Source organism: Osmia bicornis, chromosome 5 (assembly GCF_907164935.1).
Source record: "Osmia bicornis bicornis chromosome 5, iOsmBic2.1, whole genome shotgun sequence".
In the NCBI taxonomy this organism is placed as follows: domain Eukaryota; kingdom Metazoa; phylum Arthropoda; class Insecta; order Hymenoptera; family Megachilidae; genus Osmia; species Osmia bicornis.
This window is the reverse complement of record NC_060220.1, coordinates 1,272,957-1,287,162: the sequence shown is the minus strand read 5'-3', so window position 1 is coordinate 1,287,162 and position 14,206 is coordinate 1,272,957. Positions and strand designations below refer to the sequence as shown.

At 39.0% G+C, this 14,206-nt stretch overlaps 2 protein-coding genes across 6 annotated transcripts in view; both read left to right on the top strand.

Moving 5' to 3' along the window:
* The first annotated feature begins 314 nt into the window (after positions 1-314).
* On the top strand, positions 315-3,954 carry LOC114871163 (ADP-ribosylation factor 1). The gene is made up of 5 exons (XM_046285909.1): positions 315-677; positions 1,526-1,697; positions 1,864-1,973; positions 2,164-2,293; positions 2,492-3,954. The coding sequence occupies exons 2-5, from the start codon at positions 1,550-1,552 to the stop codon at positions 2,653-2,655; spliced, it is 552 nt and encodes a 183-aa protein (XP_046141865.1). The 5' UTR covers positions 315-677; positions 1,526-1,549; the 3' UTR covers positions 2,656-3,954.
* Positions 3,955-5,610: 1,656 nt separating this feature from the next.
* LOC114871155 (dorsal-ventral patterning protein Sog) overlaps positions 5,611-14,206 on the top strand; it is a 62,519-nt gene continuing 53,923 nt past the window's right edge. Inside the window, exons 1-9 of one of the 5 annotated variants that reach the window (XM_029176706.2) lie at positions 5,611-5,994; positions 6,442-6,586; positions 6,677-6,784; positions 7,225-7,550; positions 7,990-8,108; positions 8,199-8,418; positions 9,977-10,696; positions 10,778-10,951; positions 13,553-13,665. In XM_029176706.2, coding sequence (XP_029032539.1) covers positions 10,902-10,951; positions 13,553-13,665 — 163 coding nt within the window. In that variant the 5' untranslated portion in view covers positions 5,611-5,994; positions 6,442-6,586; positions 6,677-6,784; ... (3 more) ...; positions 9,977-10,696; positions 10,778-10,901. The remainder of the gene's footprint in view (positions 5,995-6,441; positions 6,587-6,676; positions 6,785-7,224; positions 7,551-7,989; positions 8,109-8,198; positions 8,419-9,976; positions 10,697-10,777; positions 10,952-13,552; positions 13,666-14,206) is intronic. The other 4 variants (XM_029176708.2, XM_029176705.2, XM_029176709.2 and 1 more) reach the window with 4 other exon arrangements.

Below are 14,206 nucleotides of genomic sequence, written 5' to 3'. Positions count from 1 at the left end.
TCAATATTTATTGTCAATATTTCGTCAATATTAAAAATATTTTTGATTTCATCAAATCATCTTATAGATATTTTAAATATTAATAATCAATCGATATGTCCGTTAAAACATTTAATAATCTAGATAATAGTGAAATATTGACAATATATATTGATCGTTTGAGAGTCCCTTTAGCACTGTTCCAATTGGTGTCGACACCTACCGAAGTAAACGCAAATGATTGAAGATCTTCCATGTCACGTGACTGGCGTAGCCAATCGGAGAATTTTGAGGGCCCTATACGTGGCATAAGGCATGAATCCTTTCCACGTCCGCCATTTTGACATACGGTACTTTTCGAGAGTGTTGGTTTTATGTTTTATCGTTTCTCGTGAAAATAATCTTTTTTACTGAAACGTAAGTAACGTAAGTGGCTTATACGGACAACGTGACATTACGGGAAACTCTCAATAATCAGACAACGTTTATAAATAATGGAAGTTTGAGCGGGGAACCTTTGACGATTTGCTGGGGAGTAGGTCGAAGGTGACAGACAACCGGGTGTACGCAGTGGCTTCGCAAACCGCACAATATCTTCCGCCTTGCTCGCAATACTTGAGTATTGGCGTTTTAGGTAGCCGATCACGTTTTAAAAGTGCATAGATCACCAGCAAAACGCTCTAGAGTGATCCTGAACGGTATGCTAGTTCGATAATCATAGCGATGTATTAAAATGAGAATCAATAGCGGGCAGCGTGAGCATCTCATGCATGCTTCTACACATTTTTTTCGTTAGTTAAACTAAAATCCATGATTTAAGACGTTTGTTAGAATTTTTCTTATTGTTTGTTTCATATATATGTGCAGGTTAGCTCTTTAGCCTTTGTGTCAGAGTATCAGTACTTTACGCATGTTTCTGTTCGTTGGCTCCGTCTACGTAATTTCAGTTTTTTTCCGTTCACGAAACGTGTTCCTTTTGCTCACTCATATAAACCTCTTGAAAATTGTTATCTCCGATCGATTATTGTTTCTTTTGCCGTTTGTTCTGTCGAAATTATTACTTTTTTTTCCACTGTGGTATGATTTTAATTCTGATATATTATTGTTCGTAAACTGTATTGTACATTGTATTGTTGCATATGTCTGGCATAATTACATTTCACTGAACCGATTTTATATAAGAAATTTGTGATAATAAAGTTATGGTAAGGTTATAGTTTCATAACTATAAGCTTTGTGCTTTCTGTATTTTTACAGATGATGCTCTTGCCCTTATAGTCATTTTTCAGTGTTTTTTTTTTTTTTTTCTTACATAAGTCATGATACATATTTTTAATTATAATCTAGGTTAATTTTTGTAGAAATTGTAAAATAGTTTAAATAAATGAAACAAAGAACCGTATTTACATTGTGTCACAAATAGCAGAAATATTGATGCGAATCACGTTATAATTTAGATACTATTAAAATGTATTTTAAATACATTATCTAAAATGATTTTATAGTGTTCACAATTTATTTTAATGTAAATTATTATTTGTTTTAGGTATTTACATAATCAGCAGTAACCATGGGGAATATGTTTGCAACCTTATTCAAAGGCCTATTTGGCAAAAAGGAAATGAGGATTTTGATGGTGGGTCTCGATGCAGCTGGTAAAACCACAATTCTGTACAAATTAAAATTAGGGGAAATTGTCACTACAATTCCCACTATAGGTAAACATACAGTTTCTTTCTAATTGTAATTAAACAGGAATATATTGCAAATGCATAGTTCTTGTTTTAAAATTATTTCAATTTTGTTTTCTTTCTTGGAAAACACAGAGAAGGAGTATTCAGTATTCAGTGATGGATTTTACTGATTTTACATTATAAATTTTAGGTTTCAATGTAGAAACAGTTGAATACAAGAATATAAGTTTTACTGTATGGGATGTGGGTGGCCAAGACAAAATCAGACCTCTGTGGCGACATTACTTTCAAAATACACAAGTATGCAACTTACTGATTTCATTATTTTTCTTAATGTTATTAAAATTTTATAACTCTTTTTCTTAACATTATTCTTCTTTTCCTTAATAATTATTGTCGTTTTTATTATAATTCTATTGTAATGTTAATTTATTTAGCATATAAAGGACATCCAAATACAGCTATTCCTATAAATTAAATTTACTTTCAGGGACTGATATTTGTCGTTGACAGTAATGACAGGGAACGTATTGGCGAGGCACGCGAAGAACTAATGAGGATGTTAGCAGAAGATGAACTTAGAGATGCTGTACTTCTTATATTTGCTAACAAACAAGTAAGTATATTTATGGATATATTAATACACAAAACATTCTTTGATTCATGAGATACAATACTAATTGTGCAAACACAATACACTATATACATTGAATGAAAGGATGCCAGGAGAATTGTTAATAACTAAGCCAAAGAGAAATCAACTAACGCAACAATGAATGCATTTAAAAGTAGACACATTAGAATACTTTCAATTTTAGGATCTCCCAATGCAATGAATGCAGCGGAGATTACCGATAAGTTGGGCCTGCACTCTTTACGCAATCGTAATTGGTACATTCAAGCAACGTGCGCCACAAGTGGAGACGGACTTTACGAGGGCCTCGATTGGCTCTCCAATCAGCTCAAAAGTGCCAATCGCTAATTGGAACGTTATCCTGTCAACATTCAGTTGCTATATTAACATCATAAAAAAATCAGCTACACACCTGTCCCCCCATGAATGAGTAATAATATAAAAAGAGGTAACACTAAGTGCAAACTGCGAGTTCTTTTGGATCTTCAGTGGAGGGTGGAGAGATTATCGAAAGTTGTCGTTGTGCCAGGAAGTTATTGGGGGGAGGGGAGTGGAGAAACGGCCGCAAACACATTCGAACGGCCACACAGGACTATTGCCTTGTGCAACTTATTATTATAATATTATTATATTAGCATTATAGTTACACTTTTTACACAGAGATACCACAAGAAAGGTGGAAAACTTGGAAGTAATTGTATTAAAGTACCTAACTCTGAAACATACAATATATATTGATTAATTAATAATTTGAATATCTTTGAAAACAAAAAAACAAAAAAATTTAAGAACAAAAAAGTGAAGTACCCATGGTGTTATCAGTTTGAATGCGTTGGACATACTGATTATCATAATGTAGCTGCATATTGTACATTACATTATATAAATACGATGATAAAAATGTGATCAATAGATGAGAGAATGTTGCTCTGTCCACTACATTACAAATGTAGCATCGGCCCATCAGTTGACATGAACAAAAGAAAAGGCAGTGAGTGGTAACTGACGGTGCAATTGACTTACTGTTTCTAGTTGCAAAAGTTTGTTTCTATTTTTTTAAGTTTTCAGTGGTATACGTCGAGAAAAAAAAAAGTAAAAACAAAACTATACAAAATGGTTGCCTCACTGCTTGGCTATCGGCAGGTGCAACAACTACACCCTCCTTCACCTGCTCGCGAATGAAACTAACAGTCAGTCAACCGTGTATATATCTCAGTGTAAAAGAGATATCATTTATTTATTGCACCTTGATAAGGTAAAATTAGAATATTGTCAACATTCCGAAATTATGCATCGATCGTGGCGGGAAATGCAGATAAAAAAAAAAAGAACAAAAGATGGAAAAATAACGTGGAATAAAACAAAATATTAGGAAAGAACCTCTCGCAGTAAAGAGAGATAGGCCTCGCAATTTCTAAGCCAGCAATCCAAACTGGCATGGCAATCTGCCAGATAAAACCATTTTTGCAAGCCCTTAAATCTCCTAATGTTTTTCCTGTCCTTAAACGAAAAGAAAAAAAAAATACATTGTTTTTACGAATAATCTTTCCCTAATTGATCAAATCGCCTTTCCGTCATATGCGAAGATTCGTATAATTATATATGAATGTTTAAACAATTTGTGAAATATACTGTAATTGTGCTTTATGTAGTCTATGTGTTATTTGCCGTTTAAATAGTTTGTTTTTGTTCTGGCTGATTATAAATAGAAGATAGAAAGAATCCTACTTCGGGGTGCTTGCATATTGCGCAAGGAGCGGCCAGGATAAAGGAGTTTCAGCGCTGATGCGAAATTAAAAAGTTATCATAAAAGAATTTTGTTTATATCAGAAGAATACAAATGCACCTCTATCCTTGTGGCGAGCTCAGCCTGCACGCATCCCTTGTTCAGACGATGGTACTTCAGTTACAAGCACGATTACCTTTTCTTTTTTACTGCTGAAGACTGTGCACCGCCTATACCACATGTTTCATTTAGTAACGTAAGTTTCATTTTCTTCTCTTCTTTTTTTTTATCGATTAATTACATATATACATTAATTACGGATAAATTACGGGTTATAGATTTTTATCCTTCGTATGAAAAAAAAGAACAGTATAAAATTTGTTTAGCAGTAGTATATTTGTGTGTGACAGGTTTTTTTTTCTAATAACGGTGTGTAAGTTTAATAATTAGAGGTAATATGATTTTTAATCAAGATTTTGTTTCCCTCCAAGTATGTCAGAACAAAAATAAAGAACATAATGTTTAAGGTGTACAATATAACATTTTATTACTAACGACGCGTTTATTAATCGATTCATTATTGACTAAGCCATTTTTTTCGTCAATTGAATCGTTTCTTTAAACTTTCATAAATCTTTATCAAGGATTACATATGTGCTATTTTAAAAGGTTGTACTTTAGAATCGCTGCATTGTGTTAATTTTCTCTTTTTTTCGCTTTATTTTGTAATTGTTAATTTGTTAAAAATTCTCATGGATTTTTCATGTTATTTTGCTTAATGATTAAACAATTTATCAGCGTGACAACAATAAATGGTTTAAATGCTTACAAGTCGCATTCATGACATCGCTCCTATACGCATGACCTCAGTGTCGTGACATTTTCTTGCACGTAACCTTCGCAGTATGAGTAAGTACTCAATTCTGTGCATTATCATTTAAATGTGTGAGTGAATCCCATCTTATTGTTTGTTTAAAAAAAAAAAAATTTCTATTTGGCAAAAAAATGTATTAGAAATTCTAATTGGTCGAAGGCAGAACAATAGAAAAAAGTTATGTTTAACTTGTTATCATTAAATAAATATAAATAAGTTATTACTATTTGAATAAGCCGATCGAATGAAAATATTTGAATTTAACCAGTTAATTCGAAAGTATATATCATTATAAGGAGTATTATGTAGCTATGTATACTATTGAGTATAAAAAATAAATTACGTGAGTCCTTTTAAAAATCTAAAAACTTGATGCGCTGCATGTAATACGAAACTATTAAGTGAATTTTCTTCCTTTTTCGTAAACGAAATAACGGTGAATTACATTCATAATCTACAAAGTCAATCAAATAACTTATCAGAGGTTTAGATCTGAAATTCAAAGTGAAAGCTAATGGAAATTAGATTTCAATACAAGAATTTTTGCAATATAGTTCATACCGGATATCAACGAATCTGGTTTAATTTACAATTACAAAAAAGCGAAATTTTCACTTAAAAAAAGAAATATCGTTAGTAAAAACTAAAATATCGATATGGTAACGAATCGATGGGATTTTTATTTTCTAGAGATCTGCAATCACGAAAAAAAGATGGCGCTATCAATCAAACGAGGCCAGTCGTCATTTCGTATCTATTCAACGTACTTCCTATCCATCATGTTTATGGTTCTCTGGTGCTGCCATGTATACCGCTTGTGAAACGGCGCGAAACCGGTGCCTCTCGTATTTTTAGAATTATTAACAACCTGCAGAGTAACGATCGCGTATTGAATGTCAGACGAAGCTGTTTGTGATAGATATGCTTCGTAGACGGCGCCAGCCTTCTTCGTCGGCAATACGAAACGTCCGGTACTCGTCATCGCGTCTTTTAGATCGCGCGCGCCTTTTCACAATCATCCGTGCAAAATCTTTGATCGTCGAATAATAAATAGCCAGTGAAAAGTTCGTCGATTGCTGACATCAAGGTAAGAAAAAAATCCTTCGCGAAATGGTAATTGTATGGTAACGTACTACGGTATAGACATTATCGTTCAATTTCGAGGTTATCGTGTTCGCAATGACTCATGGGGACGGGATACGAATTTTTTGGTTGACATTTTTCTATGCGAATTAAAATGAACGTTAAACGGTAAAAGTAAACCACAGCAATATTTTTTCCGCTGTCTCGTTTACCAGTTTTTTTTTTATTATCATGACGAAATATTGTTCCGCAACCTGTCAGTTGAAACGTGCACAGGGGGGGAGAACACCGTGTTCGACTTGACCGTTATTTGCAGAGATTTGTGGAAATAAGATAAATAAAAGTAATATTAATAAAATATTATTAAATAAAATAAATAAAAGTAATAATAATAGTACAAGTATTAAAATACTGTTGTTTTAGTTTTTAATTTGATTTTTCCGTTAACAAGTCCGATTCGATTGTGTCACCCTCATCCGGCGGAAATGTGCAGAGTCCGCCATTTTGTTAACGCGCCGCGTCGCGGGAAGAAGGTTCGCGAAACGTGCTCGTTGAATATAAAAATCTGTCGGCACGTGCAATCGTTGTTATTGATGGTAAATATATTATATTTAGATCGAGTTGATGTTTCGACGGCCTTCGCGCAAAAGTTTCGACGGGTGTAATGCTTTTTCTTCTTTTCGCAGACGGACGAGTCCACTTCGATGTGCCGTGCTGTCTTCGCGTAATGACGTTGCCAAAAATGTGCTCTCGAAAACTGAAGCGGACACACGAGGCCTTCTATGCATCGTACGGTAAACTGTTTGAGTTTATTCGACCGTCTGTGTTTTCCCTTCGACGGGGCATGGTTATCAATTTCCTTCGGACATTGGAAAAATATTATTCCAAGTCGAGGCCAGATTGCTGTTGTGCCACGAGGCGAAATTTCTCAGGGGGTAGATTCATCGAGCGTCTCTCGAAGCCAAAGAATTTTCGATGGTCCTCTCAGCTTCTCGTCGAATAAACTTTTACCACGGAATAATATTTTAATAGCTACGCGTGTTATTGGAACGAATAATTTTATTTTTCGAAAAATATCCTATTAGGAAGTCCATTTCACATACAGGGCTTCTCAACCATAACCTTGTTTTCCTTATATATTAATACCATTGTTACTATTCAATGTAATACCATTTATCTTTATTTTAATCATAATCTATCGATCTCTCTAAGTCAATATATCTTTTTTTTTCAGGACAAAAGCCGTTACTTAACCGCAGCTCGAGACAATGGTCTCTCGACGTTAGGCTTTCGACACCGCGAGAACCATCGATCGAAAAATTATGATCGTGTACAGGCTCGTCAAATCAGAAACACGAGATTTTATTTGCTTCATCATCGCACGCTCGTACCGTGGTTGAAACGGTACGAGTGTATACGCGTATAATACCGCGAGAATGGCGCCAACATTCCCATCTGTCGACGCGTGTGCGCCGTAAAATGTTGGATCGCGACGTGGCCGTTTGCCGATAACGGGTCGAGCCTGTTGTGTGGGTGGTGTGCTACATAAGAAGGTATAAGGTAAATTAGCAGCGGATAGAGAGAGAATGTATGTATGTATCTAGAAACGAGGATCTCTGCGTTTAACATGGTAATATAGGTAAATCCTAGCCGCTGTACAAGAATGTCGTATAATTAAGCTATTAATTGACGCCTGATTGCTACTCATGCAAACTCGATTAATGGAAGCGGTCAGACAACGAGAAATATATATATGTATATGTTTTTCATGCGGCGCAGAGTCGCCTTTGACATTTCGCCTTCTCTATAATGAAATTTAGCTTTTCTTCGCCTTATACCGTTAATTAGTATCCAAATGACAAAGAACCGTTATTTATCCACCTCGTAAGATCCGAGTATTCTTCTGCGGAGGTAGAAATAGGTTTACGATCCAGAGATCATTTTTCCACTTGAATTTAATAGTATGCATTTCCTTTGGACGAAATTCATTTCATTTCAGTGCTGTCGTCGCCACTTCGTCGGACATCCGGATCCCTGGACACCGGTAGATATACCACAGCATTGGAACGCGGTAGAAGAAACAAGTTAACTTTGACACACCGACTCCTTCTTCCCAAGGTACCTTCCTCTCCGTGTTAAACTGTCCCTTAAACTTTAAAGATAGTCACGGGATGTTATTAAATCATTTATTCTGTTCATCCATCATAGTCTGCAACGGTAGTCGATCAGGAAGTCGCCGTTGCCGACAGTTTTCCACGGATTAGCCGGCGCTTCGTCGAACAACGGACAAATAGAATTTCAAGTACGCCCAAGCTAGTACGAGGTGGTGAAAGCTCGAAGTTAAGCGGAAGCGTCGTGAAAGATGAAACGGTCGATAAAGCTTGGTTGAAGTTTCACGAGATACCTGTCGACGGCTCCTGAAATATCGGTATTCAATTTTGGCTGTGTACTTTACAACGAACTCGGCGGTCTTCCAAGATTCCTCCGGTTCGTTGCTCGAGAATTACGAGCCATCGATCTTGCATCGTGGCTCGTGAAGCGACCGGTCGCGATGCGCCCCGGCGTCGAGTGGTTTTCGTCGGGCGTAGCCGTGAGTGCCGGGCGACGTTCTTAATGTTCGCACCGTGAATAACGTTTCGATGCGTGCTGCCAGGGTATAAGTCACTCGGTGCGTGCATACGCGCGAAAATTTACATAAACACGTGCACACGGGCTAAAACGCGCCGAGCGAGAGGGAGGGCCCGGTAATGGGCGAACGCGTGGGACGAATAATACCCCGTCCGCTTCGTACAGTCGAGGGCAATATAACGTTGATTATAGACACCGTTTCGTGTACGCTCGTAACCCGTCTCGTTATTAGCTATTTTCTTTCGAAACACTTGTAATAAATGTTCTATTTATAAATTAACGCGGAGAAGGGTGGTCACGGTACAACATACTGTCGATCAGGCTTCTGTTGCGACATATTTTTTTTTTTTTATTTTCACGCTATTTTACGCAATGAAATTTATTACTTATTTCTATAAAGAGGAAGATCCGTGTGGCAAGTTAGGACCGCCTGTATAACATGTTCACGATAGGCTACCATAATTCAGGAATCACTCGTGTTGCAGCTGTTTTATTCGTGCTACGGGTTTGTTTACCGACCCACGCGAACGTCGTTTTATCGTTTACGCTGTCGAAAGATGTATCGATACGATTCCGGGAATGACAGGGTCCGAGATGAAAAGTTCAAAGCGTTCTGACGTTACTGTACGCTCGCGATAATCCGATCTGATGCGAAAAAACGCGTGTGCGGCACGGCCAGCCGTCGCGTCGGTTAATAGATCCGCGCGAACGTATATTTGCGGATGCAGAAGGGCGAAATATTTCTGCACCAAACACGTAAGCATGGATCGTGCTCAGGGTGTGTACTTAGAGCGATTATGCGCATATATTATGAACGCTTTATTTACATACCGGTATTTCATATTTATGTACCGGAGAAGTCGTCGAAAGTGGCACGCAACGACAGAATAAGAAACTGAATTATTAATATTATACATGAGAGACATCTGAAATTTTTAAATCGAGTAATAAGACCTTATTGTTAATTTATAACTATGATCTTGCAGATTAGTATATGCATTACCTACGTTTCTATAATTTCTCTGATAAGGTACATTAATATGCGATCAGTGTCCCCTCGAGTGGTTCCGTTCTAATTTACCCCTGGTCGCGCACGATTTCAGTCGTTTTAATCGGTTTTCGTTGCCGTTGATAAATGAAGCTGCTTCGATGCGATAAAACGAAGAACGTTCGCGGATAGTACGATATTAAAATTAGCTGCAACGTACCGTGACTGATTAGAATATCTCGATAATCGAGTTTCAACGTTTCAGGAATCGGCGATAGAAATGCTATTTGATTTTTCGAGGCGCTCAATGTATTCGTGAGCACCTTTTACAATTTCGCTTATTAAAAAGTTTCCCACGTTTCTCCCTCAGGAACGATATATCAGGAGGATACGTCTGGTTGTCGAAGACCAGGCCACTTGGAAGCCGCGGATGCTGGATGCCCAGCACGAGCCATGCGTCATGCGTTCCCCGGGCAAAAGGAGGAAAGAAGGAAGAAAAGGCAACCGATTCCGTGGGAACTAGTTTATCAGAACAAAATTTTAACGAACGACGTTTTATCATCTTCCCGGCTGGATGATTTACGGCGCAAGGCAATACGTATGTCCGGGCGGCGGGGTAATGGCGGGCAAAGAAAATGAAACGAACAACAAACGTTGTCATAAATATCGCGTCTGCTTTCTAAAACCCGTCCCCCTTGAAACCAGCCGTACCAGTGGATCTCTCTAAATCGAACGACGCTTGACAAGTGGTCACCGTGAACCGATATACCGGGCTCGGTTTCGCGCGACCATTCAAACTCCGAGAAATTAAGATCGATTTCGCGTCTAACGAGCTCTCCTAGCTCGATCGCGACGATGAAAACAAGAATGGGAAGAGGACGGGGGATGGAAAGATGAGATCGAGCCGGTTGGTCGTTCAACCGAGCCAGTTACAAGGGACGGCGCCCGTGATCCGGTCAGTTTGGCGCGAATCTAAAGTCAAGTACACACTTGGATACAATGTAGCCGCATACGTGCGATGCCCTCGTGTCCTCTTAAGAGTGCTTCATTTCAAGATACTCCTTGGAGTAACGATGGCAAAAATACTGATGTAAGTATTATGATCTAACTAATTAGACTTGTATTCATTTCATCAACCGACGTTTCATTTTTTTCACGGTATTTGTAATAGGTAAAAGATTTAATGTGTGTACCGGGCTTAAGTCGCCCCTAGAGGTACAAGAGAGAGCGGGCAATGAAAAAAATCAAGAGGGACACAGCGAGGTGGGAACGGAAAGAAGAGAAAGAAAAAAAGAATGGACGAGACAGGAAAGAGGAAGATAGAGCGAGCGAGAGGGAAAACAAGGTAGGAGAGTGGAAAACGTAGGAAGAAGAACGGGAGGGACAAAGAGGAGAGGAAGGCGAGTACGTTGCATACGTGGGATGGATAATACTTCCTTGGCGCGTGTAATGTACCCGTCCGCCGGCGCCGGCGCCTGCATATACTTCCCCTCTCTCTTTCTCCCCCCCCCGTCCGTGTGTTTCTCACTGAAGCGTATTTATAGTGTATTATTATTATAGTACGTTTACGCGACATGACACAGATTCTTAGCTACCGCCCTCCCTGGGAAACTCGCGTATATATGGTAATGTCTGGTGTGCGCCAAAATTTCGAGCGTGCCACGAACGAGGGCTATGGGTTGTGCACGGTCCGTGCTTTCGGCACCGATGTATTCTCGTACGAGACGTAAACAGAACATTGTTAGCGTTAATTCCCGACGAAAGGTTGCCATTACGACATGAAATAATTGCACGTTGCGCTTAATGATTCTGTTGATCGAGAGTGGAAGGCTCTCCCTTTTCAATTCGCCTATTACGATCCTGGTAAGGGTACGTTGTGTCCGCTTGAATCACCGCGGAATTGCAATCGAAATATAGAGGAAACGATTGTTACTCGTGAAGCATAAAAATTGGTCTGTTAGGAATCGGTAATCCTTACTGGACGATTCAAGGCGCGTTCCCGCGATCGTACCAGCTCATTATTTAACTCAACGACGACAGAAACTGGTGTTTACCGGCAATAAGAAAAACACACGGTCAGGTCTGCGTTCATTTGAATTTTTCCTCTTTGGCGCCGTAATTAATTGACCTCGTTGCGGCTGGGGACTGCAGCAGCACGCCGCGACTGTTTTTATTCCGCCGTTTATCGTAATGAATTTGTCTGGACGTCGTAAATAAAACAACGCTATCGAACACTGCGGATTTTTCTACCATTCCAGCTCGGTATTCACCGCGCCTTCGTATCGTAACGCGTTCGAAAAACGTACCAACGATGTTTCTCATCGTTTCTTGCGTCCGCTGCTTTTATTTCGCGGACACTTTAACCCTTATTCGATCAAGGTGATCGCCTAATTTTCATTCATTTAATCACGGAGGAAGGTGAACCACTGTGACAATGATAATTTACATTTCATTTTATACTCTGTATCATTTTCATTTCCTATTGTTTATTAATACTCTTGTATTACAAGTTACATAAATAGACTATCCGGATAAGGGTTAAAACTGCGATTAGAATGAATTGGCTTTAATCGGTGAACTCGATGAATGTTCAGAAGGTAGAATCGCGTGGATGGAAAAAAATAGCAGGTTCCCTAGCCGTGATCAAGGTCTGCGCGAAGCATTCAGCAACAGCCGGGTTTACCTGAATGAACCAGTACGTTAGAGAAGGGGCAAGTATTTTCAAGAATCAGCGGGAGAAGCTGTGGGTAAGGTGAGAGGCTGAGGAGAGGTGTGCAGGGCAGGTGTCTCGCGGTCCGAGGCGCCGGAAGGTCGTAAACCGATTCGGACCACGAGGTTTCCTGTCCTCGCTGGTATACCGGCCCCGGCGTTATTTACACCTTGTAGCGCACTGTAAAATTCTGTACGACCCTGTTCCCTTCGAGCCCCCATCCGCTCTTCTGCATTCGACTTCATTTACAGTGGCTCCCAGATACGTTCTTCTTAAGTCTGCAATAAAATTTTCAAATTTCTTTCCAAAATTTACACAAATTATGAAAAGGAAAGCTAATAATAGTTTATCTCGCGTGCTTTTTTGTTTTTTATTTATTTTTTTTTTTTTTCATTGAGAATGAAAAATACAAGATTGTAATACAATACACAAATGTAGACCAAATGGCATGTCGGAGCAGATGTTTTTTAAACAATTCGTTTACGATTCATGCACAGTATTTTGGTTCGTTATATTGTTTAAAGATCATTTTCGAAATTCAACTTGCTATTCCTTCTGGGAACCACTGTGCGTTACAAAGGACAACCGGTCGACGATTTCGGCTGGTAGCTTGCACGATCAACGTGCTTCCGCACTCGATGCCCGGATTATCCGTAGGCGTAGGGTGGCCAGGTGAAACTACCCAGCATAGTGGTAACTTTATTCATCGTTGTAGCGTCCGGTTCAGTTTTTCGTAGAAGCCTGGCCATTGTCTCGGAGATTAATGGTGCCGCGGAAACCGTTCATCCTGCCTTTCGGCGGCAGGCCGAAAGATTTCGCTCCTTTTGTGCGACCAACCACGCTTCTCCTTCCTCCGGCTTGTGTTCCCTTCGTGAACGGCGCGAAGAACATGGGGTGGCCCATTCAACGCTCTTCTTCTCGACACGAAATTAAGTTTCTCGGGGTGAATTCCGTTTGATCTACCTGCTCTTTTCATCGGGATACGCGTGTTGTTTCCCCTACGACTTCTTAATTGGACAGACAGAAATTAATCGGATGCCTTTCGGTGTCTCTTTTGTATTCATGGCGTTCACGATTCAAGCGATTTCACCTTGTTTCACGCTGTCTAGACGAACAGCGAATAAAAAGATTTCTGTAGCATTTTCAAATGAGAGGAAAAAAACATACTATCCGACCAGACTTTTAATACTTTTAGTAATTTTACAAATAATTAACAAATTTTCCATTTTATTACAGATCTTGGACTTTTTTTGTTGATCACCTCCCCGATGACTCCCGACTACTTCCTACGAGGGTTCTTCCGGGTAGCAGCCTCTGCAGCGATGTAACCAGATTTTTGTCTACGATCGGTGAGTCGCATGGTTTTTTTATTTTTTTAATTATATCAAGACAAATTACTAGTTGTACAGTATCGAGCATAGTAGATTTTTGTGCGAAAAATGGCGACACCCCCTCCCCTGTAGGTTCTCCTTCCCACCTCGTCAGTGGTCGCGGGGAGACTGACGATGTATGAGTGGAGGGTCCCCATTATATAGGCCTGTGGTGGACCACCACTTGCATACGAACGCTTGCGCGGAAATATTTGAATTGCTACTTATAATATTATTCGTACTGCTGACTTCTATACTAAATTTCAGGAATTTAATAACTGAAAATGATATATATATTTAATTTCGGAGACTTTTAATAGATAAAATGTTAAAATAGTTTGAACGAGGTATTCTTTAAGTAGTACAACTGTATCCTTAGTCTGGCTGGTTCGTTTCGTTCGATCTTATTATTCAGTACCATTGGGAAAAGGTGTAAATTATCGAAGGTGAAGCGTAGAAAACGTGTATTTCGTTGCAAAATAACGTTTGCAAGTGGATTTAGAGAGAAGAAATTGCCTGC

What these genes read in the sequence shown, in the direction of transcription:
- LOC114871163 (XM_046285909.1), top strand. Translation starts at nt 1,550, where the DNA reads ATGGGGAATATGTTTGCAACCTTATTCAAAGGCCTATTTGGCAAAAAG. An exon ending in CACTACAATTCCCACTATAG is followed by an intron (nt 1,698 to 1,863) that starts GTAAACATACAG and finishes TATAAATTTTAG; the next exon opens with GTTTCAATGTAGAAACAGTT. An exon ending in ATTTGCTAACAAACAAGTAA is followed by an intron (nt 2,294 to 2,491) that starts GTATATTTATGG and finishes TTTCAATTTTAG; the next exon opens with GATCTCCCAATGCAATGAAT.